Genomic DNA, 15,686 nt, shown 5'->3' with positions numbered 1-15,686 from the left:
TCTTTTTTTACATGTGCTGCATCTTGTAGAAATCAAAAAACCACACGTTACTGTTTTTTGTCATTTTATTTTATTTTTTGCTGTGAGAAATGGCAGTGTTTTATTTCTCTATAATGTAGACAGGTATAAAGCAGAACAGAGAACACATGTATATGATCACACATGATTTCATTAATAATCAACAAATTAACTTTTCACTTTGCCTTTAAAGATTCAGATGTGTGGATTATTCCTTTCTCAAACAGCGACTCTGCCAGTGATATCTGTGAATAGTAAATACACAAAATTAAAGCCATTGTAGGTTAAAAAAGAATGTAACATTAATGATAATGTTCAAATCTAAAAGTTATGAACATTTATTAACAATACAATACGTTATGCAAATTAATCTTTGTGAAGCTACACTATTCAAGTTCTGATGAAGGATTGTTTTACCTTGTTTTCTTCTGTATCACATGGTAAACTGGAGACTGTGATAAACTTTGGGTAAGCATGAATGAGGAACTCCAGGGCATCTGTGTGCTACAGATTCATAAAAATAAAGCAACAGCTCAACTTTCTTTTAGTTAAATACAATAGCATTAGAAATCTAAAGTATCATCATATTGTTTTTTTTGTGTGCAAAAGTAGAAATGTTACCTCTTCTTTAATCTCCATGCTCTTGAGTTCTTGTTGATGGTAAACTCTGGAGTTCTCAGTGGTGTAGTAAAGGTGAACGGCTCCACCATCACCACACAGCCTGTGGAGAAGGAACATACCCGTGTTAAATACGCAAAGTCTGAATCTAACATGGTTAATCACAGTACAGTGTGGTTATCTATATGTAAAGATGCTGGATGTCACTTTAGTTTTATTTGAGATTTGTATGCTTAAGAAATTAAATTTAGAATTCTAAACAAATGTTCTCCATTGTCCTATCCTGTTCTTTAAAAAAATGTATTGAATTCTGTAGAGCGGCAGAGAACTATTAAACTAATTAAAATCACTTGCTAAATCAAACTTGTGTTATTAGATGAAACAGCAAAATTACATTTCAGTCTCATGTAAAATGTTATCTGTGAATTCAATATGTACTGGTAAACATGAGGCACCATTACGATTTACCATGAAAACCCTGTTAATTATTTTACAAAGTGCAGTGATTAAACAGAAACTAAATATGAAATAGGCAAAATGCAAAAAAGCTCTGCATCCAGTCTACAAAAAAAGGGTTTGTATTAGGTTACTTAGATATAGATGTTACTATATCAACTGATATTGATTAGCTGCATATTATTTTATTTACTTAATATTTCTTTCCAATGTAGCTGAGCCAGCTAAACCAAACAACCATGTAACAAACAAATGTTAAACCAAACAAATCATTCTTAACAACTGACAATTATTTTGTTTATTAACATACCGTAACACTGTTGGTTATGATAGAATGTAAATAAAAGCCTCTTGATTTGACTTCTTCAGAATAATAAACACTTTGAATGAACAGAACTGAACCGAGAGACACACATGTTGATAACTCACCTAGCAACCCCTGCCCGGATGAGTCTGATTTTGGTCTGACCCTTCATTTGAACAGTCACATTCACAGCTTCTCCATCCTCCCACCGTGCAGGAGCTCCATACACACTGCTGGCTTTCTCCTCTACACACCACACAAACAGACAAAGCTGTGTTACCTCACACTTCACATTCATATTTGAAGATTACACCAAAGGTAGATCTGATTATGCAAATGTTTGAGCTGTAATTCATTTTTGAATGTTCAGATAATCATCCTCCAGCTACAGTAATGCACTGTTTATGAGATTACATAACATCACAAGCCAAAGCAGCAGACGGAGTATTAACAAACACCAGAGAAAAGGTGCTATATTACACTAGTTCTAGCATCCCTGCAGTCACTGATTCGTCCTTTTATAGTGGATCAGCATTGTCTTTTACTGCTTTCATGTGCATTTAAAGTAGGGATGGAAAATACGATACAAATTTTAGTTGTATATGTTGTATGTATCTTTTGTGATGCTTTGCCTCAAGTTTCAGTTGTCTTTTTTTGTAGACTAAAATTGATAGTCTTAAGTGTTTATTTCCCCCTTTTTAAGCCCTTCCAGAGTTTTCAGATTGTTCTGGATTAAGTTACTTCCAAATATTTTTCTGATTGTGCAGACGCCCGAATTCACTTCACTGCTAACATTACCAGTGAAGATTAGCAAGCCTGTTCCATAAAGGACCATTAAGGATTATATTTACTGTTGTAACTCATAACATGATCATGATGCATCATCAGATATTAAGGAAACATGTTAAGTTTAAGCTCTGACAGCTTATATCAGCAGAGCTTCAGACAGTATTTTCTTATATGAACTGTGCAGTATGTCACAAAAATCTGTGTGTTCCTTAGCTCACTGTGATTCCCCCAGTCCCATTTCCACACTCAGGTTTGCCAGGTATAAACAGCACCATGTAAACAGTGTACTGTAGCCATGGAAACGGACAAGCTGGCCTTTTTTCTGCTGTAGAAGTAATCAGTGAGCTTCAGTAAGGTAAATCTTGTGATATGGCCTCTATATTTCTACTCTCAAACAGAGGCTTTAGTCTGGCTCTGTGTTAACTTAAGAAGAATTCTGGTTTATACATGGACATGCCTAAAGTCATGGGGCAGAAACTAGTATAGAATGTTCCATGATTTTTGCCATATATGTCCCATATAAGCTGAAGACTGCTGCACTGACCTGTAGGATATGCATGTGGGTCTCCTGCTTTGAATGAGGATGTGTTTTGCACATGGAAATTTTAGCCAAACACCACCGTTCACAATCATTACCACCCACTGTGCTATTCACTGTGGCTTGTAATGACTTCCATTATGCATTCTCTAAATACCTTTTTTTAAACTTAAATAATTTATTTCACCTTGCCATTAACGCACAATTTTTTTTCCTCACAACTTTAAGATCAATTAACATGCTGCTATCCCTTATCTCAGTGTATTTGATGTTGTACATGTGTACATGAATATTTGATAATAACCTCGAATGAGTTTCAGCCAACAAGATGATGATTACAAAAAAAAATAAAAAATTTAATCTAAGTAGTAAAAGTATAGACCTTATTAAGGGTTACCTGCATTAAGCATGGGTGGTAGACAGTCATGAAGGAATCCCAAGGCTTTCTGATCCACAGCTGCGTCCACTGGAGCGTAAGACACAAGCTTCTTCATTAAGCCGTCCATGTGGGAAAGAAATCTGTCTCTGCGTGGATCCTCCTGCTTTCACACACAAACACACAAAATGAATGTGTAAGTGATATGCAGTTAATTAAGACTTTAAACATATTTCCCTTGTGTGCATGGATGCATCAGTGATGTATTGGGATTAGTCAATAAGCCCTCACCTTGTCAGAGTTTTGAACTCCCATGAAGGAAAGGTAATCAAGCGGCAGCCCTTTTCGAAACTCCACATCCTCCTCCATCGCCATTTCCAAAGCTGCTGGCATCACCTGTCAATCACAAGGGATAAACATAAACACAAGTTCCAAAGTCATTAAATAAAATATTTCCACATCATTAAATGTTAAGCATGACACTAGACAATCTCTCTGCTATGTTTTCAGTTCATTTGACTGTGCTTTCAGTTCTGCGGCCTATTAGATTTAGTACATTTCTGGACACAGTGGCATATTTTGGTTTAGCACACTATTCTTAATTATAATTTTCTACCAGCTCTTTATGCATCACCTTAATTTAACCCACTAAAGTCCACAAATTTGCTGGCCATCTCAAAGTCTCTATTTATATCTTTGCAATAATACAGTGCAGAAATATGGTTCAAATATTTCCTGATCATATGGACTCTGCTCTTTTAAAGGCATCATTCCAAAATAGCAGGTCACTGTCAACCAGAGCTATAATGCTATGATGAAGGGTTACGGATTTCTATTGTGCCCCAGAGCCTAATTTTTAATTTTAATAGTTTATTTAACAGGGACAGTGTACATTAAATAGCATTACTGTAAATGCACCAGAATTAGCCTAAAGGCTATTTTTCATCCGTTGTCCCCGGACAGATCTGGAAATTCTTTTCTATGCTGAAGAAGCATGTTAAATTAAATGGCTGCATCTAAAGTTATTTCACTTTTAAACTAAACAAATCAATAAGTGCTTAGATATTTTATGAGAGTCTTTTATTCGGTTTCACACAAACGATAGACAGATATGGACCAATTAAGAGATAAGAGGAAGATGACAGAGACACACAAATCTATCAGTTGGAGAGGAAGAAGGCAAGTTCCTTATTGGCACTGCATTATCAGCAATATGTTAACAAAAGCATCAAAAGTACCGCATCTGCAAATTTGTCATTCTTTTAAGGCTAATAGCTTATGTTTTTTTCCTGGTTTCTGACAGATTCAATCAAACAGCAACTTGCAATGGACTTTTTATTATTATTTATAAAACAAAGAAAAATCCAAAATTGAATATTTCCATTTAAGCTCACCTTAAGTAGCAGGTCACCCCAGCTGTTCCTCTGATAGGAGGAGATGGTAATGTGTAAAGAATGAGCATCTGGGAGACAGTTGCCTTGGTGAATGAAACCCCGTGGAAAATAGAGCAGGTCACCTGCCTCCAGAACCACGTCCAATATGGGCTTTCCAATCTCATTCTGACTGAAATTAGCTTCAGAGAGCAGTAGAAATAAGAATTATACAAAATCACATTTCTTCAGTGTTCAGTTACTAAAACTTTACTTAAAGATTGACAAAGATTTTTACCAAAAATAATAGTAAAAACTGAAGAACTACTTACGACTTGACACGAGAGGTAGTGTTTCATCTTCAGACCTGCAATACAGCAGAATGACAGTTTTGGAGCCAGTAGTTAAGATACCACTAAAACAATGCCATTGAACAGCTGATCACACTTGGAGGAGAGCACTAACTGCTAGTTATTTTACATCAGCTAAGAGACACCTGCTCTGACTAGCACCACACTAAGTCCCATCCTTCCCTATTCAGAGAGAGATCTTTGCAAGCTCCAGCAATCTCTCAATGATGCGCCTGATGCTTTTCTTTTATTTCAAAAATATATATATATATTATTGCATTTCTTAAAGCTCTAATACATAATGAAGTTATTTCACCTTGCATAACTTACATAAACTGTGACATCCATTTAAAGCAGCAGACCATTAAACCTTAAGATTTTGTCTTTCAAATTTAAAGCATTTAAAGTGTTTGCGTGAGAAAGGGACAACATTTTTATAATAAATAGCATCAGTGTGCTTTAGCTACTATTCCTGCAAAGCCCTATATATATTAATTTTATAAATAGGGAGTCAGGTAAGTACTAAGACATTTTTCTGGATAGAACTGATTTTGCTGGTTACCTGAGCAACCATGGTGGTGCTTATGGTGCTGATACAAGAGCTACTGTGACCATGGAGATATCAGAACAGCACATCCAGTCTTCATCTGCTCATTCACTTATTTATTCATCTGTATCTTTTTGTGGGCCATCTCCTACATTTTTCTTGCACTTGTTTTTTTCTTTGAGGTCACCATATAACCTTTGTGTTGGTTTATCTACCAAAACATTGTTATCATTAATTTTGACACAATAATTTATTTTTTTGCAATTTTGATAAAATTCCAAAACAGTACTTTCAAATCTGTCTGTTTTTGCTGTTTTTCTTAATGTATGGATTATGAGAATGGAAAATTCCTTTCAGCTTCGAAACGGTAATATATGGTAAACATATACAGTTGCTCCTGTGAGTGTCTTGTGACTCACCGTGGGTTATACACTCTCCAGTGCTTCTTCCCTTCTAACTGCACAATAAATGCTTCAATGTCATCATAATGAGGAGCAAAGCCTTGTGTTCCTGCTGGAGTCAGGTATCTGCAAGTAATTAATATTTAAAATATGAAAATGTGAGTCAGATATATGATTTTTAAAAACAGACAAAAAACATCTATATATGTCCCTCATATGAGATTAGTTCTCTTACACGTTGGCTCCTGCCATGCTGCCAAACATTTCCTGCAGGATGGACAGAACATTCCATACAGTGGAAGAGAAGGCTTGAGGGTTGAGCATCCTGAGAGAACAGCCACTCTGAGAACAAAACAGAACAACACACACATTAAATACTGTCATTAGATATGTGCTAATATTTAAAACAACACTGTTATTAAAATGTAATATATTACAGAGAGATTGTTGTAAGAAAACACAGCTGAGTATTATTTTATAGGCAATGACATGTAGGGGGTTTAGCATTTCAGTTTCTGACATACACACACAGGTTAGCCTAGACGCTTTCAGGGCTGGTTTTGACCGTGGCCTTTCTGCTGACGAGTGCAGCACACTGAGTGACTGACAGAGTCAGAATCACTTAGCATCACCGAAAGCTGGAAGATGACGTGACTGGTTTCATTTATACAAAAAAAGTCATCATTATCTATAATTCAGGCTGACATCAAAATCAGCTCCAGCTCTGTTCAGGAGTCTGTGGGGTCTGCTGCTGGAGTCTAATAGCATCGCTTATTATTCAGTATGCAGAAAATACAGTAAAAATATATAAATAAGGTTTGGAAGCACTGAGCTATGAAGCAGTGGAGCAGTGGAATGTTCTCTGTTGAAGCTTCACCCAGTACTTCTGGGATGAGCTGAGGATGATGTGGCGTGGTGATCATCCAACATCCTGACCTTACTTGCACACGTGTCACTGACTGTAAACAAACCCTCACTCTGATAAAAGAAGGATACATCATTTTTTCACCCTTCATTTAAAAAGACAAAAAAAACAACAACTTTTGACCACTTTGTGGCTCATGAGCATGTTTTATTTGGCAGAAAATTACCAGGGGTGCCTAATCAAGTGTACTGTTTTTGGGCACCAGCCATCCAAAAACTTTACACCCCAAGACAAAAACTTAGACCCCACTAATGTAGAGTATGTGTACATCCAAAGTATCCAGAAATTCTGCCAAATCTTTTTTTTTATATATATAAAATTTCTTTATTGAGCAACAACAATACAAAGACTCAGAAAAGATGGGGCGGACCCAAAACATGAAACTGGCTCACTTGTTTTACAATTTTCAAACCCCACCCACCGCACCTCCCACTTCTCCCTCTGCCAAATCTTTTAGCTGTAATATATATAGTATAATATATATAGTATATATATAGTATAGTATAGTATACAGGTGCTGGTCAACGAATTAGAATAATTTGAAATAGTGCAATCATGAAATTTTTTGAATGCATTTTTTGTGCAGAAAGCAAATCAGGTGTTCACCGCACCTGTCCTACTCGATAGACTAATCACAGAACTCGTTACCTGGAAAAAAATTTGCTCAGCTGAGCTTTCCAAAAGGCCCATTTAGGCCATTTAACTGTGGCACTGTTGTTTTATTGAATTAGAATAATGGACAAACCGTTTCATTGAATTAGAATAATTTTTATTATAATTACAATCATCACTTTCTCAGTATTTTGTGGCTGCCCCCTTGGCTTGTATGACTGCCTGAAGTCTCCGCGGCATCGATTTGACCAGCTTGTCGCAAGTTTCCGCACTCACAGCTTCCCAGGCAGTGGCGATGTTCTGCTTCAGTTGGTCCAGCGTAGTAGGCTTTCTGTCGCGAATTTTCCGCTTGACGATGGCCAAAAGGTTTTCAATGACATTGAGGTCAGGCGAGTTGGCCGGCCATGCCAAAACTTCAAGCTGTTTTTTAGTGAACCAATCTTTGGTCGACTTTGCCGCATGAGCCGGTGCAAGATCCTGTTGAAATATGAAGTCTTCTTCGCAGAACTGTTCCTCAACAGTCGGAATCAGGAACGTTTCCAGAACATCTTGATATACGGCAGCATTGACGGTCTTCTTGAGGAAGCAGAGTTTCCCTACACCTCGAGCGGACATGCATCCCCAGTCCATAATGCTCTGGGGAAACTTGACGGATCTTTTCACGCACTCGTGGTTGTAGGTTTCGCCACCACGACGCCAGACACGAGGACCTTGGTCACCGAAGGAGATGCAGAAGCGTGATTCGTCACTGAAGACCACTTTCTGCCAGTCTTCAGCAGTCCACTCGCCGTGTTCTTTGGCCCACTTCAGCCGTTTCTCCATTTGTTTCTTGTTCAGCATCAGTTTTACTGCTGGAACGCGAGATTTGAAGCCGAGTTCGCGCAGACGACGGTAAGTGGTTGATCTGGAGACGTCAGCGCCGGTCTGCTTGTTCCACAAGTCGGTGAGCTCGGGAGTGGACTTGAACCGGTTGCTGACTGCGATCTTTCTCAGCTGCTTGTTGTCGCGAGCAGAAGTTTTTCGGACGCCGGAACAGTTGGTGCGCTTGCTGCAGTTTTTCTTGAGAGCTTTGCAGACGGAAGACTGGCTGATGCCGAGCTGCTCAGCAATTTTAGTTTGGGTCAAGCCTTGTTGGCGAAGGGCTTGAATTTGAGCCACTATTCCGGTTGAGAGGTCACGCTGCTTACCCATGATTGATTTTACAACTTAGAAATTCTACTCAACCCTGACTTTATACTGCACAGTGAACACTCTTCACAGAAAACAAAAATTCGAGCATTTATTCTAATTCAATGAAACGGTTTCTCCATTATTCTAATTCAATAAAACAACAGTGTCACAGTTAAATGGCCTAAATGGGCCTTTTGGAAAGCTCAGCTGAGCAAATTTTTTTCCAGGTAACGAGTTCTGTGATTAGTCTAACGAGTAGGACAGGTGCGGTGAACACCTGATTTGCTTTCTGCACAAAAAATGCATTCAAAAAATGTCATGATTTCACTATTTCAAATTATTCTAATTCGTTGACCAGCACCTGTATATATATAATATATATATTAAAAGAGCGGAACCAAATGAGCAAATGCTTTTTCCAAAATCTGTCTAAAAAAATCAGCATAAGATATAAAGATACAAATATAAATACAAAACGACAGCACTGCATCTTTAATTGTTTTCCATTTACTAAAGAGATTAATTTTTTCACACATTAAGTTTAATTTTAAAAAAAGTTTGAAATATTCCACTTCAGGAATTTGTATAGAAGTCAAGGTATCCATATTTTAGTAATCTGGCAAATGGCAATGATTAAAGAAGAGATTCATATATCAGAACTGTAACATACCTCATAAAAATCCCACACAGTATATGGCAGGGCCCTCCCAGGAGGATTGTGTGTCTCTCTTTTGCCATTTGTGTAGCTGGTTACATCTAGATTTACCCCAAACTGGACATTATCCTGAGTCAACATGAAGAAGATTAATAGAACCACACATTATACAATTAACCATAAAAACTATTACTGTTTCAAGAAGTGCTAACAAACACAGGCTATATTTAATTGCAGATTAATAATCCAACTAACAGATCAGAATCAAACCCTTACCATAATGTCTTTCCAATTTGATACTTTGTTAAATGAAAGAATATGCAGCATACAAAAAAATGACTTTTTAAAAACATGGACAGTGCAATGCAGCACAGCATTCAGGTTTAAATGTAGTTGTTCATATAAACTTTTCTATATATGCATGCACATTAAAAATCAGTTTTTCAGAGAGGGATCAAGTCTAGTCATAGACTACATTTTCCTTTCAAGGGAAAATCTACATTCATAATGCTGTGTAACCAAGACTAGGCTTAATCCCTATCAGGGAAACTGAACAGTGTTATACTGAACAAAACAAAAATAACTGAATGGCTGGATTTAAACTGCAGAAATTAGTGTATATGTGAACATTTCATTTAGGAATTTCCATTAAAGCTACTTAATTTGGAAAGACTAGTTAACATGTTTGTATTTGATTACACAGACATACTTACATTTCTCAAAATTTTGTCAAACTCCGCTGTTGAGAAAAGTCCCTGGTAATACTCTTGGTTCTGTCGTTTGATCAAAAGTGGCTTTTTCTCCCAGTAGTCCCTACAAAAAAAAAAGAATGTAATAATCATAACATGTAAAAAAAAATCTGTGCTAATCTGCCTGGATCAGCATTTCAGAGACTACTGGGGGTGGGACAATACATAAACAGCAATATATGCTGTATAACATTCTTGTTCCATACATTATTGATATGGTATGTAGTGTCAAACACAGATATTAGTTATTTTGTATTTGTAATCATAGTTTGATGTCTTTTTTTCCTATAAGCTTATATTACCCAGTTTGAAAGATTTTGGTGTAGTGTAGTTGTGTAAATTCTACGCATTTTAACTGCAGCAGAAATGTTCTAATTCACGTCAGTTTATGGCTATTTTACAACACTGGAATAACGCTACAGGTGAAAGAGGTTCAGTCAGTTTATTTGTATTAAAGAGACATAAGCAAACCAAGCTTGGCACTTTGTTGTACATTGCTTTATGTTGGTTGTCAAATTCTGTGAAATTAATGCCAATAAACACATAATTCTGTGTCGCAAAATGCAGTGTCTTAAAATAGTTATTGTGAGCACTGTATGTAATTCCCTGTGTTTCCCATCCAAATAGAGTCTTTTTAAGTAATATAGTTAACTATATAAGAACATATCCGTCAAATCTAATTTAACTTATTCAATATCCAATAACTGACAGAGTATTACATCCATTACAACATTAAAAACAAATGTTGAAATGAAATGTAAATGAAACAATAGCCTGCGCATCACTTTAAAAAAAAGAAAAACTAAAAACCGTAATCAAGAATCGCTCATAATGATGGAAATTATTTTCTTTTTACAATATCGCCCAGCCCTAGTTTAAAGGTTGTGTAGTTGATCATTTAAGCCTCTAGACCAAAATATTCACAATCACATCTCAGACCAAAACATGTGCTTCATATTCAGCCACACCCTTCCATTCAGCCACGCCTCCCTCCTCCTGTTTGCATTCTCAGTGCTGTTTTGCTGTTAAGCTACATAACAGTTGTGCAGTTTTACCTGAAGAAGGTTTTGGCCGGATGAGGATGGATTATCCACTGGAAGAGTCTGCTGGCTCTCTCTCTGCTGTTGCTGACTTTGTTGAGATTGGTAAGGACTGTGTGAAGACTCTCAGCCTTCACTGGCCCAAGTCCGTTTAACGGACACTGCTCCTCCTGCATCGCAATTGCGTGATTAGTTTAATGCATTCAAAAAGCTTCAAAACGCTATAAATGGTGTGAAGTTGCAAATACTTACAGCTGAAGCCTTTTCTGAATTCTCCTCCACCTTTGCCTTTTTGTTGAGAGTTTTAATCTTTTTCTTGGCTTTCATTTCTGGTTCTGTATCATTGTTTTTCCTCTTTTTCTTCTTCTTCTTCACTTCTGCAGCAGAAACCTGCAGAAATCAAGTAAAATTCAGTTGTTTTCTAATTCCTGATAAACAATGTTAATGTATGTTTATATATCACAGGGTTAGAATCTCAAAAGCCAGTGTAATTTAAATAGACTGTCCTAATTCACTCCATTTTTATCTAAGGTGAATTTTTATTATTGTGTAAAAAAAAGCTGCAAATATTTAAATATTTAAAAATAAATAAATAATTAAAATACAAATTATTATACTTTTGGGATTTTATGAGTGTGGAAAGAAATTGAATTCCTTCTCATGCCAATTGTAGTCGATCATATTGAGCTCTTAATTACTTTCTAATTCATAATTTTTTTGTTGTTGTTGTTATTTAATGTTTTATGGGTTTTAAAGTAACTGTAATGTACATTAAAATAACACAATCAATCTCTTAACAAACAAGCACTAGTGTTACAATCACTAAAAGATCCTATGAAATAAATAAAGCAACCAATGCAGTAGTATGAGAAATGTTACATAGCTACAAGTCAGTCAGACTTAAATATTCTACTCTCTTGTCCCACATTTCATAGTAGAATTTATATTTTGGGTTAAAAAATATTTTGGTTCTGTTTTGTGGGTCCAGCTCCTGAACTGATTGGCTGTAGCTCACACCATTTACTTTGGGACTTTTAGATTTTTATTACACAATACAAGTTTTTAAAAAATAACTGTTCTCTGTTTTATTCGTTGATTACATTTATCACTGCGGAGATTTAGTGCTTTATTTTACAGCAAAATAATACAGAAAATGTGAAGAACAAAACAAATCTTGGCTGGAGTAACTGGTAATGAAGTTCCTCTGCAGGTCTAGAGGTTAGAACTCACTGGTTCAGCTGCTACTTTTGTTTTTCTATTCAGGCTGTTTTTGTGAAGGTGTGTCCATGTGCTGTACTTATTCCTTATTTAAATCGATGAAACGTTAACTTTCAGAACTCTTTATATTAATTAGTTAATCGAGTCACATTTCTTGCTAAAGTTACCAGACTAACCCAAGCACACCTTTATACACGGAGACACGGTGTATTTAACGCCTTAAAGCCCCCTCTGCTCATATTGTAAATGACAGTGTTAGATCAGGGTGTACCTGTGTCTGTGCTGAGCTCTTTGCCAACGACTGATAATAAGCGAAGGCAGACATGCTTCTCTCCACGCTGCCATAAAGCACTACACCACGAGCACAGCACAGCAGCAGGGCAGGGCTCAGCGGAGCTGGGTTACCAGATCCCGCTACCAATTCCCCGTTGAGGGTTTCAGTCATTTAGTCATCAACTACATTTTTTAATACAAATAGTGTAATTAATTCAATTTTCAAAAATAAAGTTTAACATATATTTTAACTACTACACTAACTATAGGAGTACTTTGATCATTTCACCATTGTGAATTACTTAGTATGTGATTCATCTTTTAAAATATATTTCTAATATATAATTTTAAATTATGGCTGTATGATATTGTAAAAGCCAATATTGCAATGTTTTGTTGTTCTGTCACATATATTTCGACATTAAACAATTTTCACAAGATTTCTCCAGATGTCAATGATCCAATATGATATACGATATCAGTTATGCCCTCGGAAAAACACTAAAATGTGCAAGGAGGAGATGTGTCTGCACAACCAGGGTTGAATGGGTTGAAAAGGGTTAAAGAAACAGCTTTAAATTAAAGCAACCCGTATCGTGGATTGATGTACTAAACCTGGCAACCCAGGCGGTGTGTCTCTCTCTCCGTGTAACCGAGCATGAGCTGAGCATGTGTTACTGCCGCCTGCTGCTGTGGAGCACAAAAGGGGCTTTCATCCTTTTCCCTACATAATGTTCCAATGTTATCTTATAGATTCTGTACTGTAAAAACACCATGTTAAAAAAAAACCATAATATCCACTTTATTAAATCATAGCATTTAAAAAGAAGCACAAATACACTCTATCGTGTTTTAGTACAGTTAGTGCTACTACTGGAGCTGGTTCATGGAGAGCCTGCGCACTCCCTAGCTGTTATTTTAGAAAATTACCGCACACCACTAGTGGGAGCCCGCGAGTAAGTCCTCAATGGGGATGAATGAAGCTGAATGGCTAAAAGCTCAAATTAAAAACAATAATTAACTTTTGCCTGGGATATTTCTTTAATTATAGAAAGTAGAATGATATAATCACCAAAAGCCAAAGATAACTTTCTACAGCAAACGATTTTTGAAGAACATTATTTATTTATTATTAATTTATTTTGTCATATACTCCATATACTGCAGTGCATTTAAAAGGCTTATAACTGTTTAAAGGGGCCCTGACTTTTGCTGACTTCACCTCAGCCTAAATTTAAAAAATGCTAAAAGAAAAAGGAGAGGTTGTTTGAGCGAGAAACTGGGTGATGTATAGGTTTAGAGGCAGGGTAGGAGGGAGAGATGATTGGCTGAGCTTCAGCAGCATTGGCTACCGGAGCCCTGAGAGAGCACAATTGGCCTTGCTCTCTCTGGGAGGGTAGATGGCGCTCTCTCCGCACATCACTACAAAGGGTGATGTCAGTTGGCACAAGGCGTCTGTAAGCTGATGTTTTGGGACTAAGTCACTCCGAGAGCGCTAGATTTTCAGCAATGCTGCATTAGAAGCAGTTAGAAAAGCGGCGATGGCTGACTTCACATGTATCGGAGGAGGTATGTGCTGATCTCCACCCTCCTGGTGGGCATCGGGCATGATAGGGGAGTCCTAATGGTCATGTAAATTGGGAAAAAATGGAATAAAAAATAGAAATAAAAATTACAAAAAACTAGCACTATAAGCCTGTTAGGTGCATCAGCTAAAAGCACTGTATTTTGGAAAGCTGGGGGAGAATGAAGGAGAATGAAGTTCGTACTCGTTATCATGTTTTACTACAGCCCATTTCCATTTCACACTGAAATTCTCCTTTAAATGTGTATTCTTTTCTCTAGAGGTCCTCCGTTATGAAGGGGGAGGCGTGCGGGCACGTGGCCACCATGTGGCGCTAGTGCACCATGCTGTAATGCTCAAGCAATGCAAACAGTGGCCGTTCCCAGCATGCACCACCGCTCGCAGTGTTTGCAGAGCTGGATCTAGCTATCTAACAATGCTGTGCGGGTCCGGGGAGAAGCTCTGGGAGGTTACACGGCTGGAGGAGGTGTAAGGGCTGGGTGTGAATCAGCTCGTGTGTGCTCCGGGTCGTCTGTACGGTCCGTGATCTGCGGCGGATCTGTGCGGAGACGTGGATCTGCTGCTGCTGCAGCGGAGCTCCTTCTTCACACACCGGGGTAAGAGAGACGCAGCTCACACACATCTCCTCCTTCCACTGCTAACGGGGTTAGCTGGGCTAGTGGTGGCTAAGCTATCTTAGCTGCTTCTGTGTTATTGTTTAGCCTGTTGTTTTAGATCCTAGAAAACCTTAAACCCCTCAAACACGAGCCGGAGGAGCGCGTTAAAGCGCAGCATATGGTCTTGTGTGAACGAAGCTGAAGTTGTCTGCTTGTTCCAATTGTTCCGTTCCACCTTAAATGGTGCGGCACGTACAGCAAAGCGCCCGAGGCACCTCACCGTACGTGCCGCACCATTTAAGGTGGAACGGAAAATTTCTCAGAAACAGCCGAATTCAACCCAGTTTATCACCATTATCTCGCCATTTTCTGTCGTTTCAGTTGTTTTGTGGTTTAAATCAGAACGCGAGACAGATTAATACTTAATCTGAAGTGTGTTTTAATCCTACAGACCCAATTAAATCGATGCTGCTTCGCGTTAAAGCGGCGTCTGGCTGGATTTGACGTTCCTGTAGCTTTAGCTCGGGTTATAACTAACCTGCGCACAGCGACCGGAGAGCAGACCCACAGAGACAGATGTAGCTCAGGTATAGACATTAAACTAACTAACTAGAGTGTTTAGGAACAGTCCAATAATTCGGTTCAGATCTTTACACACATCTGTAGCCTTCCACTGCTGTTAGCGTATTGCGTGTCTTGTACTCTAGGCGTTTTTAGCTAGGTAGTTATCTAGATGATTAGCTATTCCGTACACAAATATTAGTACAGGTTCAGTTTTTGAATAAATCTGATTGTTTTAGCTCTTCACACATCTTTACATATACAGCTCTAGAAAAATTACTGAAGACTGTGATTTTGTTATTTATAGGTATATGTTGACTAAAATGAACATTGTTGTTTTATTCTATAAACTACGGACATTTCTCACAAATTCCAAATAGAAATATTCTTATTTAGAGCATTTATGTGCAGAAAATGAGAAATAGCTGAAATACCAAAAAAAGATGCAGAGCTTTCAGACTTCAAATAATGCAAAAAAAAAAAATCCTATTCATAAAGTTTTAAAAGTCCAGAAATCAATATTTGGTGGAATAAC

General features: G+C 37.5%; 2 protein-coding genes across 2 annotated transcripts in view; one reads left to right on the top strand and one right to left on the bottom strand.

The window, feature by feature from the left end:
• Positions 1-51: 51 nt before the first annotated feature.
• On the bottom strand, positions 52-12,581 carry riox1 (ribosomal oxygenase 1). Its single transcript, XM_007255536.4, has 15 exons — positions 12,408-12,581; positions 11,171-11,308; positions 10,934-11,088; positions 9,843-9,942; positions 9,145-9,258; positions 6,003-6,109; positions 5,786-5,893; positions 4,802-4,836; positions 4,494-4,672; positions 3,391-3,495; positions 3,121-3,262; positions 1,522-1,642; positions 640-739; positions 436-522; positions 52-263 (listed from the first exon to the last, which is right to left on the bottom strand). The coding sequence occupies exons 1-15, from the start codon at positions 12,579-12,581 to the stop codon at positions 195-197; spliced, it is 1,734 nt and encodes a 577-aa protein (XP_007255598.3). The 3' UTR covers positions 52-194.
• A 1,782-nt stretch (positions 12,582-14,363) lies between these two features.
• extl3 (exostosin-like glycosyltransferase 3) overlaps positions 14,364-15,686 on the top strand; it is a 40,702-nt gene continuing 39,379 nt past the window's right edge. Inside the window, exon 1 of the mRNA XM_007255470.4 lies at positions 14,364-14,590. The gene's annotated coding sequence lies outside the window, so the exon portion shown is untranslated. The remainder of the gene's footprint in view (positions 14,591-15,686) is intronic.

This window comes from Astyanax mexicanus, chromosome 1 (genome assembly GCF_023375975.1).
Source record: "Astyanax mexicanus isolate ESR-SI-001 chromosome 1, AstMex3_surface, whole genome shotgun sequence".
Classification (NCBI taxonomy): domain Eukaryota; kingdom Metazoa; phylum Chordata; class Actinopteri; order Characiformes; family Acestrorhamphidae; genus Astyanax; species Astyanax mexicanus.
Note: the sequence above shows the minus strand (reverse complement) of the source record. Positions and strands in the feature narration are given on the sequence as shown.

What these genes read in the sequence shown, in the direction of transcription:
- riox1 (XM_007255536.4), bottom strand. Translation starts at nt 12,581, where the DNA reads ATGACTGAAACCCTCAACGGGGAATTGGTAGCGGGATCTGGTAACCCA. An exon ending in ATTCAGAAAAGGCTTCAGCT is followed by an intron (nt 11,089 to 11,170) that starts GTAAGTATTTGC and finishes ATTGCGATGCAG; the next exon opens with GAGGAGCAGTGTCCGTTAAA. An exon ending in GTGATACAGAAGAAAACAAG is followed by an intron (nt 264 to 435) that starts GTAAAACAATCC and finishes TACTATTCACAG; the next exon opens with ATATCACTGGCAGAGTCGCT.